The sequence below is a fragment of the Macrobrachium nipponense genome, chromosome 1, assembly GCF_015104395.2.
Source record: "Macrobrachium nipponense isolate FS-2020 chromosome 1, ASM1510439v2, whole genome shotgun sequence".
Classification (NCBI taxonomy): domain Eukaryota; kingdom Metazoa; phylum Arthropoda; class Malacostraca; order Decapoda; family Palaemonidae; genus Macrobrachium; species Macrobrachium nipponense.
Genome location: NC_087200.1, coordinates 33,307,025 through 33,324,270, shown reverse-complemented (window position 1 = coordinate 33,324,270; position 17,246 = coordinate 33,307,025). Strand labels below are relative to the sequence as shown.

The 17,246-nt window shown below is 36.5% G+C and overlaps 1 protein-coding gene across 3 annotated transcripts in view; it reads right to left on the bottom strand.

The window, feature by feature from the left end:
- Positions 1-197: 197 nt before the first annotated feature.
- LOC135219221 (carotenoid isomerooxygenase-like) overlaps positions 198-17,246 on the bottom strand; it is a 42,358-nt gene continuing 25,309 nt past the window's right edge. For 2 of the 3 annotated variants that reach the window (XM_064255802.1, XM_064255800.1), the window contains 12 exons: positions 10,099-10,196; positions 9,079-9,190; positions 7,852-7,992; positions 6,648-6,792; positions 5,998-6,133; positions 5,287-5,486; positions 4,833-5,012; positions 4,431-4,577; positions 3,586-3,717; positions 2,765-2,867; positions 1,121-2,425; positions 198-947 (listed from right to left, as the gene is read on the bottom strand). In XM_064255802.1, coding sequence (XP_064111872.1) covers positions 2,256-2,425; positions 2,765-2,867; positions 3,586-3,717; positions 4,431-4,577; positions 4,833-5,012; positions 5,287-5,486; positions 5,998-6,133; positions 6,648-6,792; positions 7,852-7,992; positions 9,079-9,190; positions 10,099-10,189 — 1,557 coding nt within the window. In that variant the 5' untranslated portion in view covers positions 10,190-10,196 and the 3' untranslated portion in view covers positions 198-947; positions 1,121-2,255. Of the gene's footprint in view, positions 951-1,120; positions 2,426-2,764; positions 2,868-3,585; positions 3,718-4,430; positions 4,578-4,832; positions 5,013-5,286; positions 5,487-5,997; positions 6,134-6,647; positions 6,793-7,851; positions 7,993-9,078; positions 9,191-10,098; positions 10,197-17,246 lie in introns of all 3 variants that reach the window. The other variant, XM_064255801.1, reaches the window with a different exon arrangement.

Genomic DNA, 17,246 nt, shown 5'->3' with positions numbered 1-17,246 from the left:
GAGTAAAATCTTATTCTTCCTTTTCCTTTAAACAAATTTAATCTCATATTTAAGCTTATAGACTTAGAGAGAGAGAGAGAGAGAGAGAGAGAGAGAGAGAGAGAGGAGGGTTGAGAGGAGGAAGAAGAGGAGAGGGAGACGAGAGAGAGAGAGAGAGAATTTTCATGCATAAGTTGCGTTTTGCTAAGTTTTTCTTAAATTTTCAATATATTTCTAATCACTTGATATATCATGTAACCATTCTTAATACAAATGGATAATTGGATCATAAAGTATAATTTATACAATAGTCCAGTTCAAGTTTTAAGGAATTTTACCATGGTTTATTTCCTCACTTGTACAATAACTGTGGCATCATAGAAAATATGATACAAAAACACACAGGACCCCTGTGCATACATGTAACAATATAAATGTATGTATATCAAACGTATACATAAGTGGAAGATGTAATTTCCCATATTGGATGATTTATCAAAGAAAATGTCTGCAAAAAATACTTTATTGTAAATGCCTCATTTTAAATATAATTACACCTGGTGATGAGAAATCAAATCTCCATTTCAAAATGACATGTTAAATGTAAGATCAAATGCTGATAACTGAGCAAGCAACTAAAATATGATGTAAACTTAAACAAAACTCCGGTAATAATGCCTAGATAAATGAAATTTGTCAGCTTTAAAAGAGAACCAGACAAGTTAGTTTGTTCACTTTTAGGAAAATCAGCTTTGAATGCTATTGATAGGTAGGAAAGAGGAATACGCGACATGACAAAGTACACAAAACAACAATTACACAGCATAGTTAAGATAATTAAGATTACATTACACAATTCCTCAGATATCTACAACTGTTGAGCGACTATGTTCTGTTTGATAGTAGAACAGGAGTCTCGAGATTCCATTCTGTTTCCTTGAAGAAAATAGTCTCAAACTTGGCAGATGCTGCTGAAACAAATGTGTAAAAAGACATCATGAATTTTGATTTCTTTTTATCCATATTCTGTGTATTCTTCCGTTTATTACTGACATATGGTTTCTGTTCTACCCTTCTCTCACATAATCAATATCAGACATGAAATAACGATAACATTCAAAGAAATTTCAGGAAAGCTTACCTCTTTGAAAATCTGACTAGGACCCCACAGAGGCTTAACCCACTCTTTCAGAATCTGTGTAGTATTTAAATACATAAGAGTTATTGAGTTATCAAATGAATATATACAATACTATATGCACACGCACACAACACATACGTAACTTGAATAAAAACATGAACACGTTTTTCCTTTTAATATAGTAGCTGTCATCTCCCTACGCTGATGACATTGCATGATTAGCTTAGAAGCAAAGACAAAGCATTACAAACTATCATATAAAAGCACTGAAATGAAATTACACCTCGAGAGAGAGAGAGAGAGAGAGAGAGAGACGAGAGAGGACGAGAGAGAGAGAGAGAGAGAGAGAGAGAGAGAGAGAGAGAGAGAGAGAGAGAGAGCGCAAATTGAAGGCCCATCAATCATAAGCTTAAATCTTATTGATGAGGACCAACATTAATCATAATATGTACTAAGTCATATTTCCTAAACTCCCAAATGAAGTTCACAATTACAATTAAAATTACAATAATTTGGTATTAGACAACCATCTAAAAAATTGAAGTCCCATTATTTACCAATACGTAAACTGTGTGCAAATACAGCCTTACAATGTTTATACAAAGTAAAATTTCAGCTAACAAATTTTATACAAAGTAAAATTTCAACTAACAATTTTTATACAAAGTAAAATTTCAACTATGCTTATGGTTTCATTCACCACATGACTGGTTCCTCTCACGCAAGCTGACTTCCTAGAGAAGTGAGTGAGACAAACAAAGAGCTAGGCATTTCAACAAGCATACACAAAACTAACATATACAGCCTAAATGCTTCCATATTCAACAAGGCAGCTCTTCAGTATCTGAGGATGGATACACAAACAAAGTACAACAAATAGACTTTTAAACCTCTCAGATAGATTAAATTAGTAAAATATATTTACCTATTGGGTTATATTTGTGTCATGGCATCATCTGGTGTAGTGGAATGCTTTTGTATTTCGAAACATTTCAAACTGAGAAAATGAGTATTAAGGAAAACACAAAAACATACCACAATACAATGATTTACATTATCCACTATTTTGTAAAATGAATCAAGTATTCTAGAACAAGTAGCACCTATGATTTGAACTGTTCTATAATCTCTAGCTCTATCGGGCAGCAGGAATAAAGAGAGCATGAAGAGGCATTGTGACTGCAGAGGGAGTCCTGAACGTTGCTCTGGCAAGTTCACTCATAGTGGAAGCGTCGAGGACCAACAAGTAACCTTCCTTCTCATCTAGGGAGTTGAGGCCTTGGACAAGGATGACCCCATCATCCTCTTTCTAAAAAAGGAAAAATGCTAGTTTAGCGCATGCATTAATCAAACAAACAAGTAGTATTACTACTACAGTATGTAGAAACAATACTTCTTTTAAATCAGCTTGGTTCACAGAACTTAATTTCACAGAAATGAATCATGGCTTTAAGTACTACTTACTTATGGTATAAATTTTATTCTACCTTGGTTTCAAAAGTTTACTGAAATACTGTAATTGTTATAAACAAAAGGATTATTTATAAATCAGCATTCTTTGGGAGTTGCCAAATAGCTGTGCAATGCAGTAAATAATTCCAATGCATTGAGAAAGAATAAGTATCACAAAAACTAAAAAAATACTTGCATTTGAACCTGGACGTGCAACAAATTCTGGAGCTGCTGAGTAAATGTGGTCTTCTCTGAACAACAGAGTTTCTCTTGAACTGACATCAAGTTTCATGACCTTGGGGAAAAGGACAAATAAAATCAAATAACTCTTTCTACTGGCTAATAGTTTTTTTTTCATTGTGTGAAGAGACAATGTTATACTATACTCTATCATATTTGGTTTGCAAGAATGTAGTAAATGTATTAAAATGCAATTGGAAACCACCTGCTCCCAATTCTGTGTTATCTAGGAAATAATGACTCAATATGCTAAAATGAAGACCCAAACCCAAAACATTTGGATTTCAGGCTCATTGCTCATTTATTTATCCCCTAGACCTCAATGGGTACAGGAAGGTGCTGAACACACATATCCATGTTAAACAGGCTTTACTAATTGCAGAGTACGTACAGTATGAAATCTTAACTCCCATCCCAGAGGTTTATTGGAAAAACAAAAAATAATTTGATGTGGGCGGGGGGGGGGGGGGGGGGTTGGGGGGGGGGGTTATACATACGTAGCCTATGGCTATCTAAAATATATTATTAAAAGCTTTTACTGGAGTTAGGTTTTCCATGACAATATATCGCCATAAGAGTATTCTGTTAAATTTTACTTTTAAACACTTTAAAGACTACTTCAGCACTTTACTAACTACCAATGAAAAATGTTTAAAGCCTAATAAATCATAATTCCTTTATTCAAAACCTTCAAAAAAGAGATAGCCTCAAGTGTTTGTCAAATTCATGCATTACTTTATCATTAAACTTAAACAATTGCATAAATAACTTACATGACCAAAATCACCTCCTTCGCCATCTGGTGCCATGGCCCAAATAAACTGATGCTTTTCTGCTTTCTTTTTGGGGTTAATACATGGGTTTTCTAAGGGAATGCTTGTTACCCTCTCACTCTGCAGCAAAATCTGAAACAAACAAAGGTTTTTCAAATTTTTCCATTTATATCTCTTTCAAATCTGTTACTGTGTTACAATTATAGTGCCGCACTGATACGGGACACTATGACTATAGGATTAAACATGAGGCTTTACATAGTGTTCTACAATAATATTATCCTAATATACTCTATAAAGTTTATTTAACCTACTGCAGAAGAATCTTCATTTGATCCCCTCTCCTTTGAAGAATGCTGCTTTAAGACGAAAGTTTACGAATGAAGGATATAGCATTTGTATTTTGAAGACATGCCATACACATTCTATTTTATTTTACAATATTTGACAGTCACTCAAGTTTTGACTATAGAAGGTTACAATTAACTTGTAAAACACAATACAAGAAACCAAGGTGAAAAAAAAATGTCAGTACCATTATCAACAACAGGCACATTAACTAGTTTACAAAGGCTCATTATGATGATAGCTTAAATCCACAATCATAAAAAGGCTTACATCAGTCAATGGCAACACTTACTTATCAGTGCCATTAAAAAGAAGTCCAACTAGTTTCCCTGCTTGTGGCTAGCTATCAGTTTAATTAAAACACAAACCAATAACAACTACAACTGAGGTTAAGATAATTCACTATTGCAAGTGACACGAAAATAACATAAACAAGGTTTATAAATTCATTTATGAATGAATACAGTACAATTAAAAAAAAAGGTATATAATTTTACCTCCTGTCCTGACCATGAAGCTGAACAGGTTGTTCCAGGAAGAGTAACCAGTTTCTCTTTTCCTTTCACGTTGAGAGGAATAACAAACCTGTACATCTCTGACCTGAAGGCAGAGACAAACTCCTTGGTGTACTTTCCTTTTTGTTCCTGTTGGGAAACAAAATGCTTATAGTATAATACAACAGTTAACAGATTTTTTCAGCTAAAACATCTTGTTACATTTAGTTAAGACTAAATGAAATGAACAAAAGGTTTTCAGTCATACACTACTTTTTATGAAACAAAGTACTAGATTAAATTATGATGTTTTTTGTTTCGTACTGTACATGGAATGTCCTCTGCCAAAACAATCAACATACGGTATAGCAAAACCTGGAACCAGGCCATAGCTATTTCACTTACCCTCAGGGTAGTAATAAACATGTTGTGGAGAATGGAGGCATCCTTGTAAGTTGGAATATCCATGATAATATGCTCACCATCTTCATATGCATTGGCAACATGCATGAAGAAGAAGGGATCAGCAACATATCTAGTTTTTAAGGGTTTCCATGTCTTCCTGTCCACAACATGGATAAGAACCTGAAAATGGAATAAATGTCTAAGTTTTTCTTACAGCCCAATAAACCTATATTGGATCAACAGAATGTTTTAAAAAATGATACCACATCAAATTATAAGAAAGATCTTTAAAACACTGTAACTGCAATGATTATTTTGAAGCTAACTAAGACTGAATCTAGTACAGTACTCTGAAATTTTAAAAGAAATTCAACACAGTTTAAACACTGCATGATCCTAGATGTTTATATACCCAAGAGATCTACATCAATAAATAAACAAGCCTTCAACTTACAGGTTCATTGTGCCACTTCAGTCCATCGATGAAAGGAGCGTTATTAACAATGTCACTCAAGAGCTCAGAAAGGGAGACAGCCAGGGGTTGTTCGATCAAGATTGCATAATTCTCAGTCATAGCCATGGAGTGCATATAAGCTGGAGAGAGGCGCCACCTTGCTGGCAAGGAAGTCATGATCTTTCCTTGCTTGAGGTTTCCTGTGTGTTAGAGATTCCTTATTAGTTACTGAATGTGAAACCTGCATCTGAATAACTGGCTTTGTAAAAATTAGATGATAGTCCTTGGCTTCCAAAATTGTAACTTTTTTATATGAAAAATCTAAAGAGTAAAAAATGGCATTTTTAAAAAGCTTTGTGTTTATAAAATTACTACATTGAATCACTATTCTTATGCACTCAGAAACTAAATAATGAATGAAAAGCTCTTAACAGAACATAAACTAAGATGACATTATCCACAGTTTTCTTAGCATTCAGTGTGAAGTTATGACGAGCTCCAAAATCTTAAATAACATGCATAAATAGCAACCCCTTGATGAGCACATACACAATCAATCAAGTTCAACAGAGTAAGAAAAAATTATGTTAACTAGTATGTCTGTTTAGATGGTGTACTAGATGCCTCTTATAGGTGATAAGATACACCTGGAAAATAGCAATAGGATTTAAAATTCTAAAGAATGTCTACTTCATTGCGTGTCCTACTTACCATCCAGAGGATACTTCAGAATACTGTACTTGGGGCCAGTAACTCCAACACTCTGACCTACAGTATAGACACCATCACTGGCTACCACAGGATGAGGGCTCTGGGTCATGAGCCCATGGCGTTTGTTAATATTTATCTGGAACAAAGACAGAAAATCTGCATAAGTTCGTCAGTGTGAATCAAAAGGAAAAGATTATCGAATTTCTCTTGAATGGAAGTACTTTATAAAATAAATAAAGTACATCAAAATACTGCACATACCAAAAGAAAAGCCTACTCCCTCCCCCATTTTTCACTTTTTCTATCTAAAATGGGCTAAACGAGGGCATCAGGTTGCACATCCCTAGAGTTTTGGGAAAAATCAAAAATTTTATTTAGAGTAATTTAATGGAAAAAAAGTCATTGCTGTACCTGTACTTTGGAACAGCTAACTTTATCATAAAATATAAATTCTTCCCACCTGAAATACTACGCATTTGACACCACTCCGGAGTAAAAGGTATAAAATAGGCCTACATACTGTTAGTTAGAGCGATTTTACGTACTGTACTGTCTAACTGACACAAAGTGGGCGCTTTTCACAAAATTAACTCCAGGATATGACTAATGTGTTCAAAAATTTGTCTCAAAGACGAGAGATATGAACTCACTCTGTCCTCTGTCTCCAGTGTGTTGGGGTTGATTTGCACCATGAAGGGAGTTTCACACATGGCATAGTAGCTGTCTCCAACCTCGCAGACCGAGACCAGGGCATTATCAGAGAACATCTTTTCAGGATCCATAGCATCTAAAAATCTGTTTGATGACAGTTGAAACGGTGGGTTATTACTCTTGCTCTCATATATTTCTTTATGGGCATATCACAGTCCAAAACTCAATAGGAATAGTGTGGTTATACAAAGCCTTCGTTGCGGTTATGCATAAAGTATGTAATATAAATTATCCTCTGGTATAAAAAAAAAAAAAAAACAACTATGCCTGCCTATAGTGTGAAGCATATAACCATTAGTATATAACTACATAGAAATACAGACCTGAAATGTTATTAAACGATTGCTAAAATATTTTCTGAACGTAACCTATTCCTTATCAAGATTAAGTTAGCTAACACGAATTTGATGAATCTCATTGATAACGCTTGGAAGGATACAAACTCGTTTCTATCGGCCCTGCACGGGAAGAACCCGGCCGTTACCGTAAGGGCAGTTACCACCGCACTTACAAATCATCTAGTTATTATTTTTTAAATAAATAACTATTCATAGTACTTGAAAAATATGTTAGTGATCGATTGAAGTGATAATTAATAATTAACATTTGGCTTCATCAATGAACACTGTTTTGTAAGGTTCTTCCGATATTTAGACTTTCCAGAGAAAAGTTTTGAATTGACACTGTATAATAAGCCGTCGGTTTGTCCATAGTTTTAGCAGGGCTGTTAAGGATGATAATCTTTGATCTTGATCCATAACTGATTATCTATACTCACTGGCATTCATCATCTTTGTCCGTCAACAACTCGATGCGAACAAAAATCATCAGTGCTATTTATGCTGCATTCGCCAAACCAAGCACCTGACACACACACATACACACACTACTAATTACAATAGGTAATAATACGTAGGTAACTAACGAGAAGAATTGGTAGTAGAACCACAGAATAATTTAAAACTGATTATCTCTGATCAGTGATCACTGGCATTCCTCATCTTTGTCAATCAGCATTTCGGTGCTATATTATGCATTCATCAAAGCAAACATCCATACAAGCACACAGTGCAAATTCCATTAACACGTAACTAACAAGAAAAATTAGTTATAGAGCAGCAAAATAACCGGGCAGAGCTTCACCTTGAGAACATGCCCTTGGAAGCAGGAGCAGGTGTGCCGAACTCTGCCCTAGTGATAGATCCGGCGGCCATGTTCTGCTCGTAGGTCTTGGATCGAACGAATCGGCTGCTGTAGGTAACCTTGTCCTTCTCTATGTTGAATCTAGAAAATGAAAATGTGAAAATATGGGTGACTGAGTTTCATGGACATGAAGAAATTAGTCTTGAAGCTTTTTGATGATAATTATTAGCCTGCCGCCATACACTGAAATATTGGTGACTGTGAATCATGGACAAGACGAATTAGGCCTAGTCATGATAATATACGTGGCGTCTGACTATAGCTACATTTATTGTATGTAGTGATACGGTTTTGTTCACAGGAATGTGTAGACAAAGCAGTCATGCATCAGAAGTCAATGAGGAGCAGACGCCCGATAATTATTTAACTGCCATGAAACCGACGAAGTAGTTTCTTTCTTTCTTTTCCCTTATCACACGAAGTGAAGCTGACATTAGACGGTCGCGTAACCGGTTTAGTAGAAAGTGGGGACAATGGTATAGTAGTTTTATGGGGTGTTCCAGGACAAAGAGCAAATGTTGGCATAATCCAAAATGAACGAACGAACATGAGGTAATTCCCGATCGCATGAGTAGAGTATGTATGGAATTCTGATGTTTACGCACTATGCAGTTTTGACTGGTGGTAGTGAACAAAAGCTAATGACTGGTAAAAAATAGCTAGAATGCGAATGCTAGCAAGATTAAGCTTATGAGATAAAATTAAAACTATTAAGTTCAAAGACGATTTTTGGTATGAAAAGTGGATAGATGAGAAATGTTGATTCATGTTGGATGTGAGCGTTGCTGTAAATGTATTGTTAATGATAGGATGAAAGTTTAAAAAAAAAAAAGCAGTATCGAATGGAGCAAAATTATTATATTTTTCTTTTTAACCTGAATGTATGACAGGAGTGTTCTACCAACTCTCCTTTACAGAAGCAGAGTTGTGGATGAATTAAATGGTAAAAAAAAGTAGAAGCTGTAGGGATGAATTGTTTACGCAAGCATTACCAAGTACAAACGTTTGAAAGGATGTGAAATGGAGGTACTACTACATTACCAAAAATCGTAGCAAATTAACGTGTTTTTAGACTAGCAAACTACTAAGAATCCCTATGTTGCATGTGTAAAACAACTGCTACTGTGGAAGACTTCCGACCAGTCCTCCTGACGAAGTGCAACTTACTTCTGCAGAATCGCAGAGGCATCGAAAGCGTGGCGATATTCGTTCTGGCCGAACTTGGTGAGACCAGGTCCATTGTAGATCAGCTGACCCCTTAACCAGTCGGGAATGCTACCTGTAGTGTACATTGAAATTTGTTAGTTTTTTTTTTTTTTATTTTTTTTTTTTTTTTTTTTTTTTTTTTTTTTTTTTTTGTATCTCGAATGAGGTAGTGATGGGAAAATATAAATGCTACTTATTGTATACACACGCAATAATATATATATATATTATATATATATATATATAATATATATATATATATATATATATGAAGATCAGAGGGCAGTGGAAACAGGATGGTACATAAAACATCTTTATTAGTGCCGACGTTTCAAGACAACAAGTCTCATTTTCAAGGCTGTAATAAAGGAATAAATGTTGTTTATCACAAAAACAAACAAATTAACGTATACAAAAATCTGTATAAAACCAAATTTACGTAAAGATAGATTCTTCATTGCAACAACATCTATTCTATTATTACAGCCTTGAAAATGAGACTTTGTCGTCTTGAAACGTCGGCACTAATAAAGAGGTTTTTATGTACCAGCCTGTTTCCACTGCTCTCTGATCTTCATATATCGACTAATTAGCTATCCATTGTATTCTTTATATATATATATATATATATATATTATATATATATATATAAAAAACAGCTTAATTATTTTTTTTATTAACAACAGAAGGGCCCTCAATGAAACAATCCATATACTAACCAATAAAGAAGACGGTGGTAGAGCAAAATTTGATCAATTCAACCCCTTAAGGTAGAGAATTCTTTAACTGGCTCCCCTTAATAAAGACTATTTTTCGTTTAAATAATCAGGGCTTTGTCAGTGAAATCTCTTTGCTCAAAGAACGCATTATAATAATTAAATAAAAAGGGTGGGGGGTGAGGGTGGTGGTGCCAGGAAAGGGATTTGGGGTTATATCGTGAATGGCATAGGCTGACATTATTCATATCAACAGTTAAATTACCAGTGAGCGAGCAGGCTATTCCATCTGGGTTCTCGACGCCGCAGTGACGACACAGGACTGAGTAGTCGTACTGGCTAAAATTGTCCGACATCTTGACTCTGTGAAAAGAAAGGAGAATCAAATTGAAACGAGTAGTACAGTTAAGATGCTAAGTTATCCATATTCAATGTCGCCTTCTCAGCTCCATGGGTACTTTTTTCCCACACACCGTTGGACTGGTGGAACCAAGGCCAACAGAATTGGAACATCCTCACCGAAGACGTCGTGCGATTGGAACTTCACAAGTAGAAGGGAAAATGGCTCCTGTGGGCTGGTACCATAAGAATAAGAATAATAATAACGTAGGGGATAGAAATTTGGGGGGGGGGGGGAGGGGGGGGGGGTTATAGAAACTATATTTTAAAATGCTCAGTGCTGAAAACAACTACCGTAAAAAAAAAAAAAATCACTATTAACAGATCTTCATTGACGATAGGATTATAACACTTCACCTAACGAGAAAGATGATTTCCAATGAGTGCTTGATATAATGTATATATATGTATGTATGTATGTATGTATGTAGTGTATGTATATATATATATATATATATATATATATATATATATATATGTACGTACATAGATATAATATCATATACAAAAATGATTATGATTTTCTATCTGTAATATCGTTTTTAAAACTTTACTTATAATTGTCTTGTGTTTGTTCAAGACTTATATTTAATACTTATTAAATATAGAAGACAGCCGGGTAAAACGAAGCTACTAAACGTAGCTAGTTAAATACCTTATTAAATATTATTTTTCATAGTTAAATACTTTATTATTATTTTCTTAGCTAGTTAATTACTTTTATTATTTTTCTATTCTATTTACTACAAAGAAGGTGACTGGTAGCTTTCGTCTTTAGATATCTACTATTCCAACGTGTCAATCTACAACGAAAAATGGCCAACAATTAGGCAGATATACTCTTATTCATTTAAACTTTAAAAGGACAGCGAGCGAACACAGCGCTCGGTTGGTTTTAAACTCCAGCTCGTTTTCTCAGAATTCGATCGAGATTCCTCTCGTCAACCAGAACAAACGAACACATTTACTTCGGCAACAGAAACCTACATAAAAATAGCACGTAACATTTGTTAACGAAATATGTTAGGATTATGACGAAGTAAAATGGGTTAATAATTCGATCTATTCCGTCGGCTATTGTAGCGTAATTAATTGCACTTTTTTTTGAAAGGTTCGTATAAACGAGGTTAAATGGTATCTCGGACCTGGAATGCGTCTGCCATGAACGGCCTGGTAACAAGTGGGTAGGGTCGACAGTCAGGTACCAAAGCAGGGAGAATTTTTTTTCTCGTTGACTCCAAGTCGCAATAAACGCCATCCCTCTTGACAATATTTAGACTTCGTATGAGGTCCAATAAAAGCAAATATGAGTAGGTTATCTTGCGACAGTGGGAATTATAGGCTGTTGTAAGGGCAAAGGCCATAAGTACCTGCTCTGGCACAATTTTCGAAGCTGACCCAATAGACAAGTTCGATTTTTTCACAAATCTCAAAATTTTTTTCACAGGTATACAGTACTATATATACACACACACATATACCTACATATCTATATATATATATATATATATATTATATATATATGTGTGTGTGTGTGTGTGTGTGTGTGTGTGTGTGTGTGTGAATGTATGTATAACTGAATCACGAAAGTTTGGAACGTGATAAATCCATAAATAAAGGTATAAGCCACGTAGGAAAAATAAAGAATGGAGTTTCTGCAACGGAGTTTCCGTTGTTTATTTTTCCTTCGTGGCTTATACCCTTTATATATATATATATATATATATATATATATATATATATATATATATATATATCCTTAAATATAGTCTAGTATCACTAGCAATTAAATCTTTCTCTACCCAGCTTCCTCCTGAAGATCAACCTCGGTAAAGATTAACTTTCGAACAAGTCATTAATGCAGCTCAAAAGTTATACTGGTCAAAGGACTTAAGTAGAATATTCTCTCCCAACCGCCCCCCCACCCCCCCCTCCTCGCACAGTAAGGAATGACGAAGCAAATAACCAAATGTTCTTATATAAGTCTCTCGTACTCGGAAAAAAATCACTGAGACTAGCGGAAAACAGCTAAAAAAGGGAGAAAATTTCATGGCCGAAGAGGTTGGATGGGAATTAGCAATGCGAACCCAGCGATCCAATGACTGCTGATCTCTACGTATTTATTTTGAGAAGCGAGTACCTGCTAGGTGTTACCTCATTGCCAGAGTATATTCAGAAATAGGTATTGTGTAAGTAATTTAAAAACAATTATTCTTATTTTGCACGTAGTTACTTGGAATTCTAGTATATACAGATGTATAGGTAGGTGAAATGAGTATGTATATATAGTGTATAAATATGGGTATATGTATGTGGATACATAGTAAACTCAAGTATGTAATATACTTAATATAAACAAAAGAAGTGTAGAATCTAAGCTGGCTATGTATTGTTACAAGAAATATGATAATACTCTCATCGGATAAACTTGTGAATGTAATTGTTAAAATTGTAAAATATTGTAGTATAAGGTAAAATCTGAAGTCTTTTGTAACGTCAACAATTTAAGGAAAATCTTAAAACTACAACGGTAATTTCTATAATCGTCAAGGTCATTTGAAAGCTTTGAAATATTTAATTAATACCAGACGGAATATTAGCAGCGTTGGCTTTCGTGCGAGTAGAACGTCTGTGGCTTGCTCCGAGAAAAATGCCGAGTTTGCGCGATTTTCAAAACGAGTGAGCATTTTAACGTTGCGTACGCAACAAAATACCGCATGAAATGAAGATCATACAATAAGAAAGGAAATTTAAAAACGAACTAAAGACTCATATTCTGCAAGAGCTACGATACTGATGAGAAAATACTAAAAGAAAATAATGAAATATAAGAAGCAACTTATTCAGAAAACGTACAAGGCCCGCCAGAGAGGGAATCATCCCTGTGGAGGAGGGCTGTACATAAAACCAAACAAAGTAAGTATCATTAACAGCAAATCAAAATGTTTAGCCTACACTATACTTATTGACAGCCTCTGATGTATAGTTTAAATTATATAGGCATACTATTCATACATAACGGTGAAGGTATGCATAAAAATTCACTAATCGTATGTGCTCATTTCGATGTATGCGTTGAGAGAGAGAGAGAGAGAGAGAGAGAGAGAGAGAGAGAGAGAGAGAGAGGATGTGGCTACAACACTATCACGTGGTGTTGAGTGTCCACTGGGCGTGTAGCTGATGAACTCTGTCATACAACAAAGGCAGATTCCACTTCATTCTAATTAATTAATTAAAAACTCGTTCTGAAAGAACTCAAAGACTACTACTATATAATTTCTTTCAGTAGGGTTCTTCTAATGGCAAGTTACGAGATCTTGTTTTCTTACAAAACCAGAATGAAAGCTGCAATATAAATCTGTCAATATAATAATAATTAATAATAATAATAATCGATTCACCAGTTTAAAAACTCGAGCATGCGAAAGGCATCCAATAACTACAAGAACAGTGGCATCAATGTCACCTGCTGTCTGGAAGTTAAAGCCTTTACCAAGATCACAACCCGAGACTGGCATTTCAATGTAACCATAGTCACTATGATTGATATTATGACTCGAATATCTGTCTGGTCAACTTAGCTTTATTTCTATGTGCAATTTCTACTTTTTTTCTCTCTCTAGTCTCACTAGACGTATACTACTCGTTATACATTACCAAGGATCAGTACACTCGTCTTGTCTAGGTCAGATGTCACACTTAACGTATTAACAATCTTTGAAATTTTTTAAAGAAAAAAAAAACTACTTCTAAAATTAAAAGCCAACACTACAGTTGCTTATAGCAACCATTTATTTAAGATGCTAAATTCAAATAACTTACTTCTTTATTTCGTTTCTTAGTAACTTTCTCGTCACGTATGAATTTTTTTTTTTCCCGCGGAAGCTTGCTAGTAATGACTCCTTACGTTGTCTCAAAAGAAAAGTGTTCTACGGCATGAGAATTAAAAAGAAAATGAATCTGCTAATAGAAAAAAAATGTGTTCGTCTGTCTGTGTCTGAAACGACCAAAATTATAGTCATGAATCACGATCGTAAGGTTATACTGTATAACCAGTAAGGAAGTACAAGCATACACAACTGTTTAAGGTAAGGTTGCATGTTAATTTCGAATTATATCTTCATCATTATTATCAGAACTGCGATTTTTTCGGCAACCAAAAGCAGTTATAGATATATACGTTGTTTTGGGTCTTTCGCCACCTAGTGTACAATGGGCAAACATCGATGTCATTATTATCGACATTTATTCAACTACTTGGGAATCATAAAATTATTATTTAAACGCTCCATACGATGAGAGATTAAAAACATACTAAGCCAACGTAATGCAAAGACTTATTTATTATTAGAAACGAGTTCTGACAGAGAAGAGGGATGGTGGTTTAAAATACATATCTCAACCAGAATGAGACAAATGCTGGCACTAAATTTTTTCCGACGTCGATGACCACAGCCTTTGTAATGCCTGTTCAAATTAAACAGTAAGAAATTATCATCAATAATCTTGATATAGATAAAGTTACAAGAATGAGGTAAAAGGAATCTTTCGCTTGCAGAAGGAGAGGACGAAAAGGTAATCACTGCCTGGTTAGCAACACGCGCACAGAGAGAGAGAGAGAGAGAGAGAGAGAGAGAGAGAGAGAGAGAAGAGAGAGAGAGCTAAACCAACATAATATCTAAAACCTACTTCCGTGTTTAGTGTTCATTTCGACGGAGCTTGTGGTTCAGGCCTAAGTTCCATAGGTGTATTTAAATGTTTACGATGAACACGCTTTCCCAAAACATATATATATCTAACATAGTGACGTGGGGGATATCACAATGTCAAAAATACACATTGTTACGTGCGCAAAATTACCAACGCACTGACCTTTGCATCTTTCATCAAAGGGGAATTCTCTCCAATACGATAATACTGCCACGAGTCATGCTCAAGCCAGGCTCTCTGTATGGATCCTGGCTCAAGCTGACGCTAATAATTAAAGGACAGTATCTCACTGATATCCGCCATTACTCACTACATTCCTCCGTCTTGTCACCTTCATCAGCACCAAACCATACCTCAGCAGAAACATCCTACGAGCGAGTGAGTCAGCACTAGGCTGAGGTTACCAGGATTCTAAATACTACAGTTTTATGCGGATGCAGTCACCACGGATATTTTTTTTTTCCCAACATCCGTGATCTTATGCAAATTCTTTAGTTGTGACGTCCGAAGAATGTTGATATATTCTAAGACAACGTTTTCCAAATCTTTGGCATAGTGACATGAGATAACTGTTTAGGTTTCTTAAATCTTCATAGACGTGACAAAGAATACTTCAGAAGTTTATGATAATAAAACTATCATCGTGCTAAAAATAAATCTGCATATCATGAAAAAGGACGGAAGCAATCTGCAAGGTTAATTTGGATCATATTTACATGAGGAGTCTTCAGTTTTACCGGAATATGTTACTGAAAAGAATCCAATTAATTGCATGAAAATGACAATTTGTCCAAAATTGCATTTTTCCTAACTATACAAACCTGAGGTCCTTTTACAATAGGAAGGTACTAGCGGCAGCTGGATAGGTCGTAAGCTTTCGAACAAGGGGTTCGGTAGTTTAACTGCTTGTCCGACAGGCAGCGCTGCGCGCGACTGGGAGGTAAAACAAATCACTTTTGCTTTTGGCCCAAGCAAAAACTGCAGAGTGAGGGGTGGCATGAGGTGGGGTTATGTGTAAAAGGACCTCAGGTTTGTATAGTTAGGAAAAATGCAATTTGGTGGACAAATTGTCATTTGTTCCGACACAGCATACAAACCTTCGGTCCTTTTACAATAGGAAGACTCACTTCTTGGTGGGTGGAATCTGAGTCTTTTGTGAACAGACTGGTGTTCGCCCAACCTTGGAAGCCTCCCTGGTCGTAAGAGCGAGGGAGGGATCCAAGCCTCTGTCCGATTGATCGGGGCGGTGTGCACCGCAGGATCAATGGTCAGACCTCTGGACCGAGTACTAAGAGAGAGGCAAGCGTATCTCTTCGTAACAGCAATGTAAGAACTTGTTCCTGTACAGGAGCAAATATAAAGTCATGGATTTGACTCCTGTAGGCATCCACTTCCCCCCCCTTGTAGGAGGAAGTGGTGGATATTCTGCTCCCATCCCTAGTGAAAGGGATAGGATGGGGCTCGTCATATAGCTCACCTGCATCTCGTCCTCATCCAGCGTAGTGACGACAGTGGCCCTCTTGCCCATAGGTAGAGGAGGAGGAAAAAGACGGGAAGAGGGAGACCAGTCACTCACTCATTCCACATCCATCCCCACAGTCACACCAGGACTCGATGCTGTTTCAGCCTGCGAGGGTCTGGGTTTGCTACACAACTTGTTGAGCAGCCACCACGGGTCCAAGGAAAAGGTATCCAAGGACCTGTGGGCAATATCCCGAAGGTAGAAGGCCGTAAAGGTAGTCTGGTTAGACCAGACCCCTGCCTTCAGTACCTGCGCCACGGAGAAGTTCTTACGAAACGCCAACGAGGGGCCAATACTTCTGACTTCGTGAGTTCTCGGACGGGACGTACGGATGTCGTCACTACCATCAGCCTCATACGCCCTCCTGATGACCTCACGCAGCCAGAATGAAAGAGTGTTCTTGGATACTCCTTTCTTGGTTACCCCGGTGCTAACGAAGAGGCGTCGACACTCAGGCCTGAGGTGTCGAGTTCTCTTCAGATAGCGTCGTAGCGCCCTCCCAGGACAAAGCAGCATCTCATCCGCATCATTATAGGTGAAGTCCATTAGGGAGGGAATCGTGAAACGACTCGAAACCTGTCGTCAGGGATCGACAGTTTCCGAGTCTTCGCAACGAAGTTCGGGACGAAATCGAGCGTCACAGATCCCCATCCCCTGGAATGTCGTACATCATGGGAAAGACCATGAAGTTCCCGTACTCTCTTCGCCGATGCCAGGGCCAGCAAGAAGAGGGTCTTGAGGGTCAGATCCCTGTCTGACGACTCTCGGAGTGGTTTTCGAAC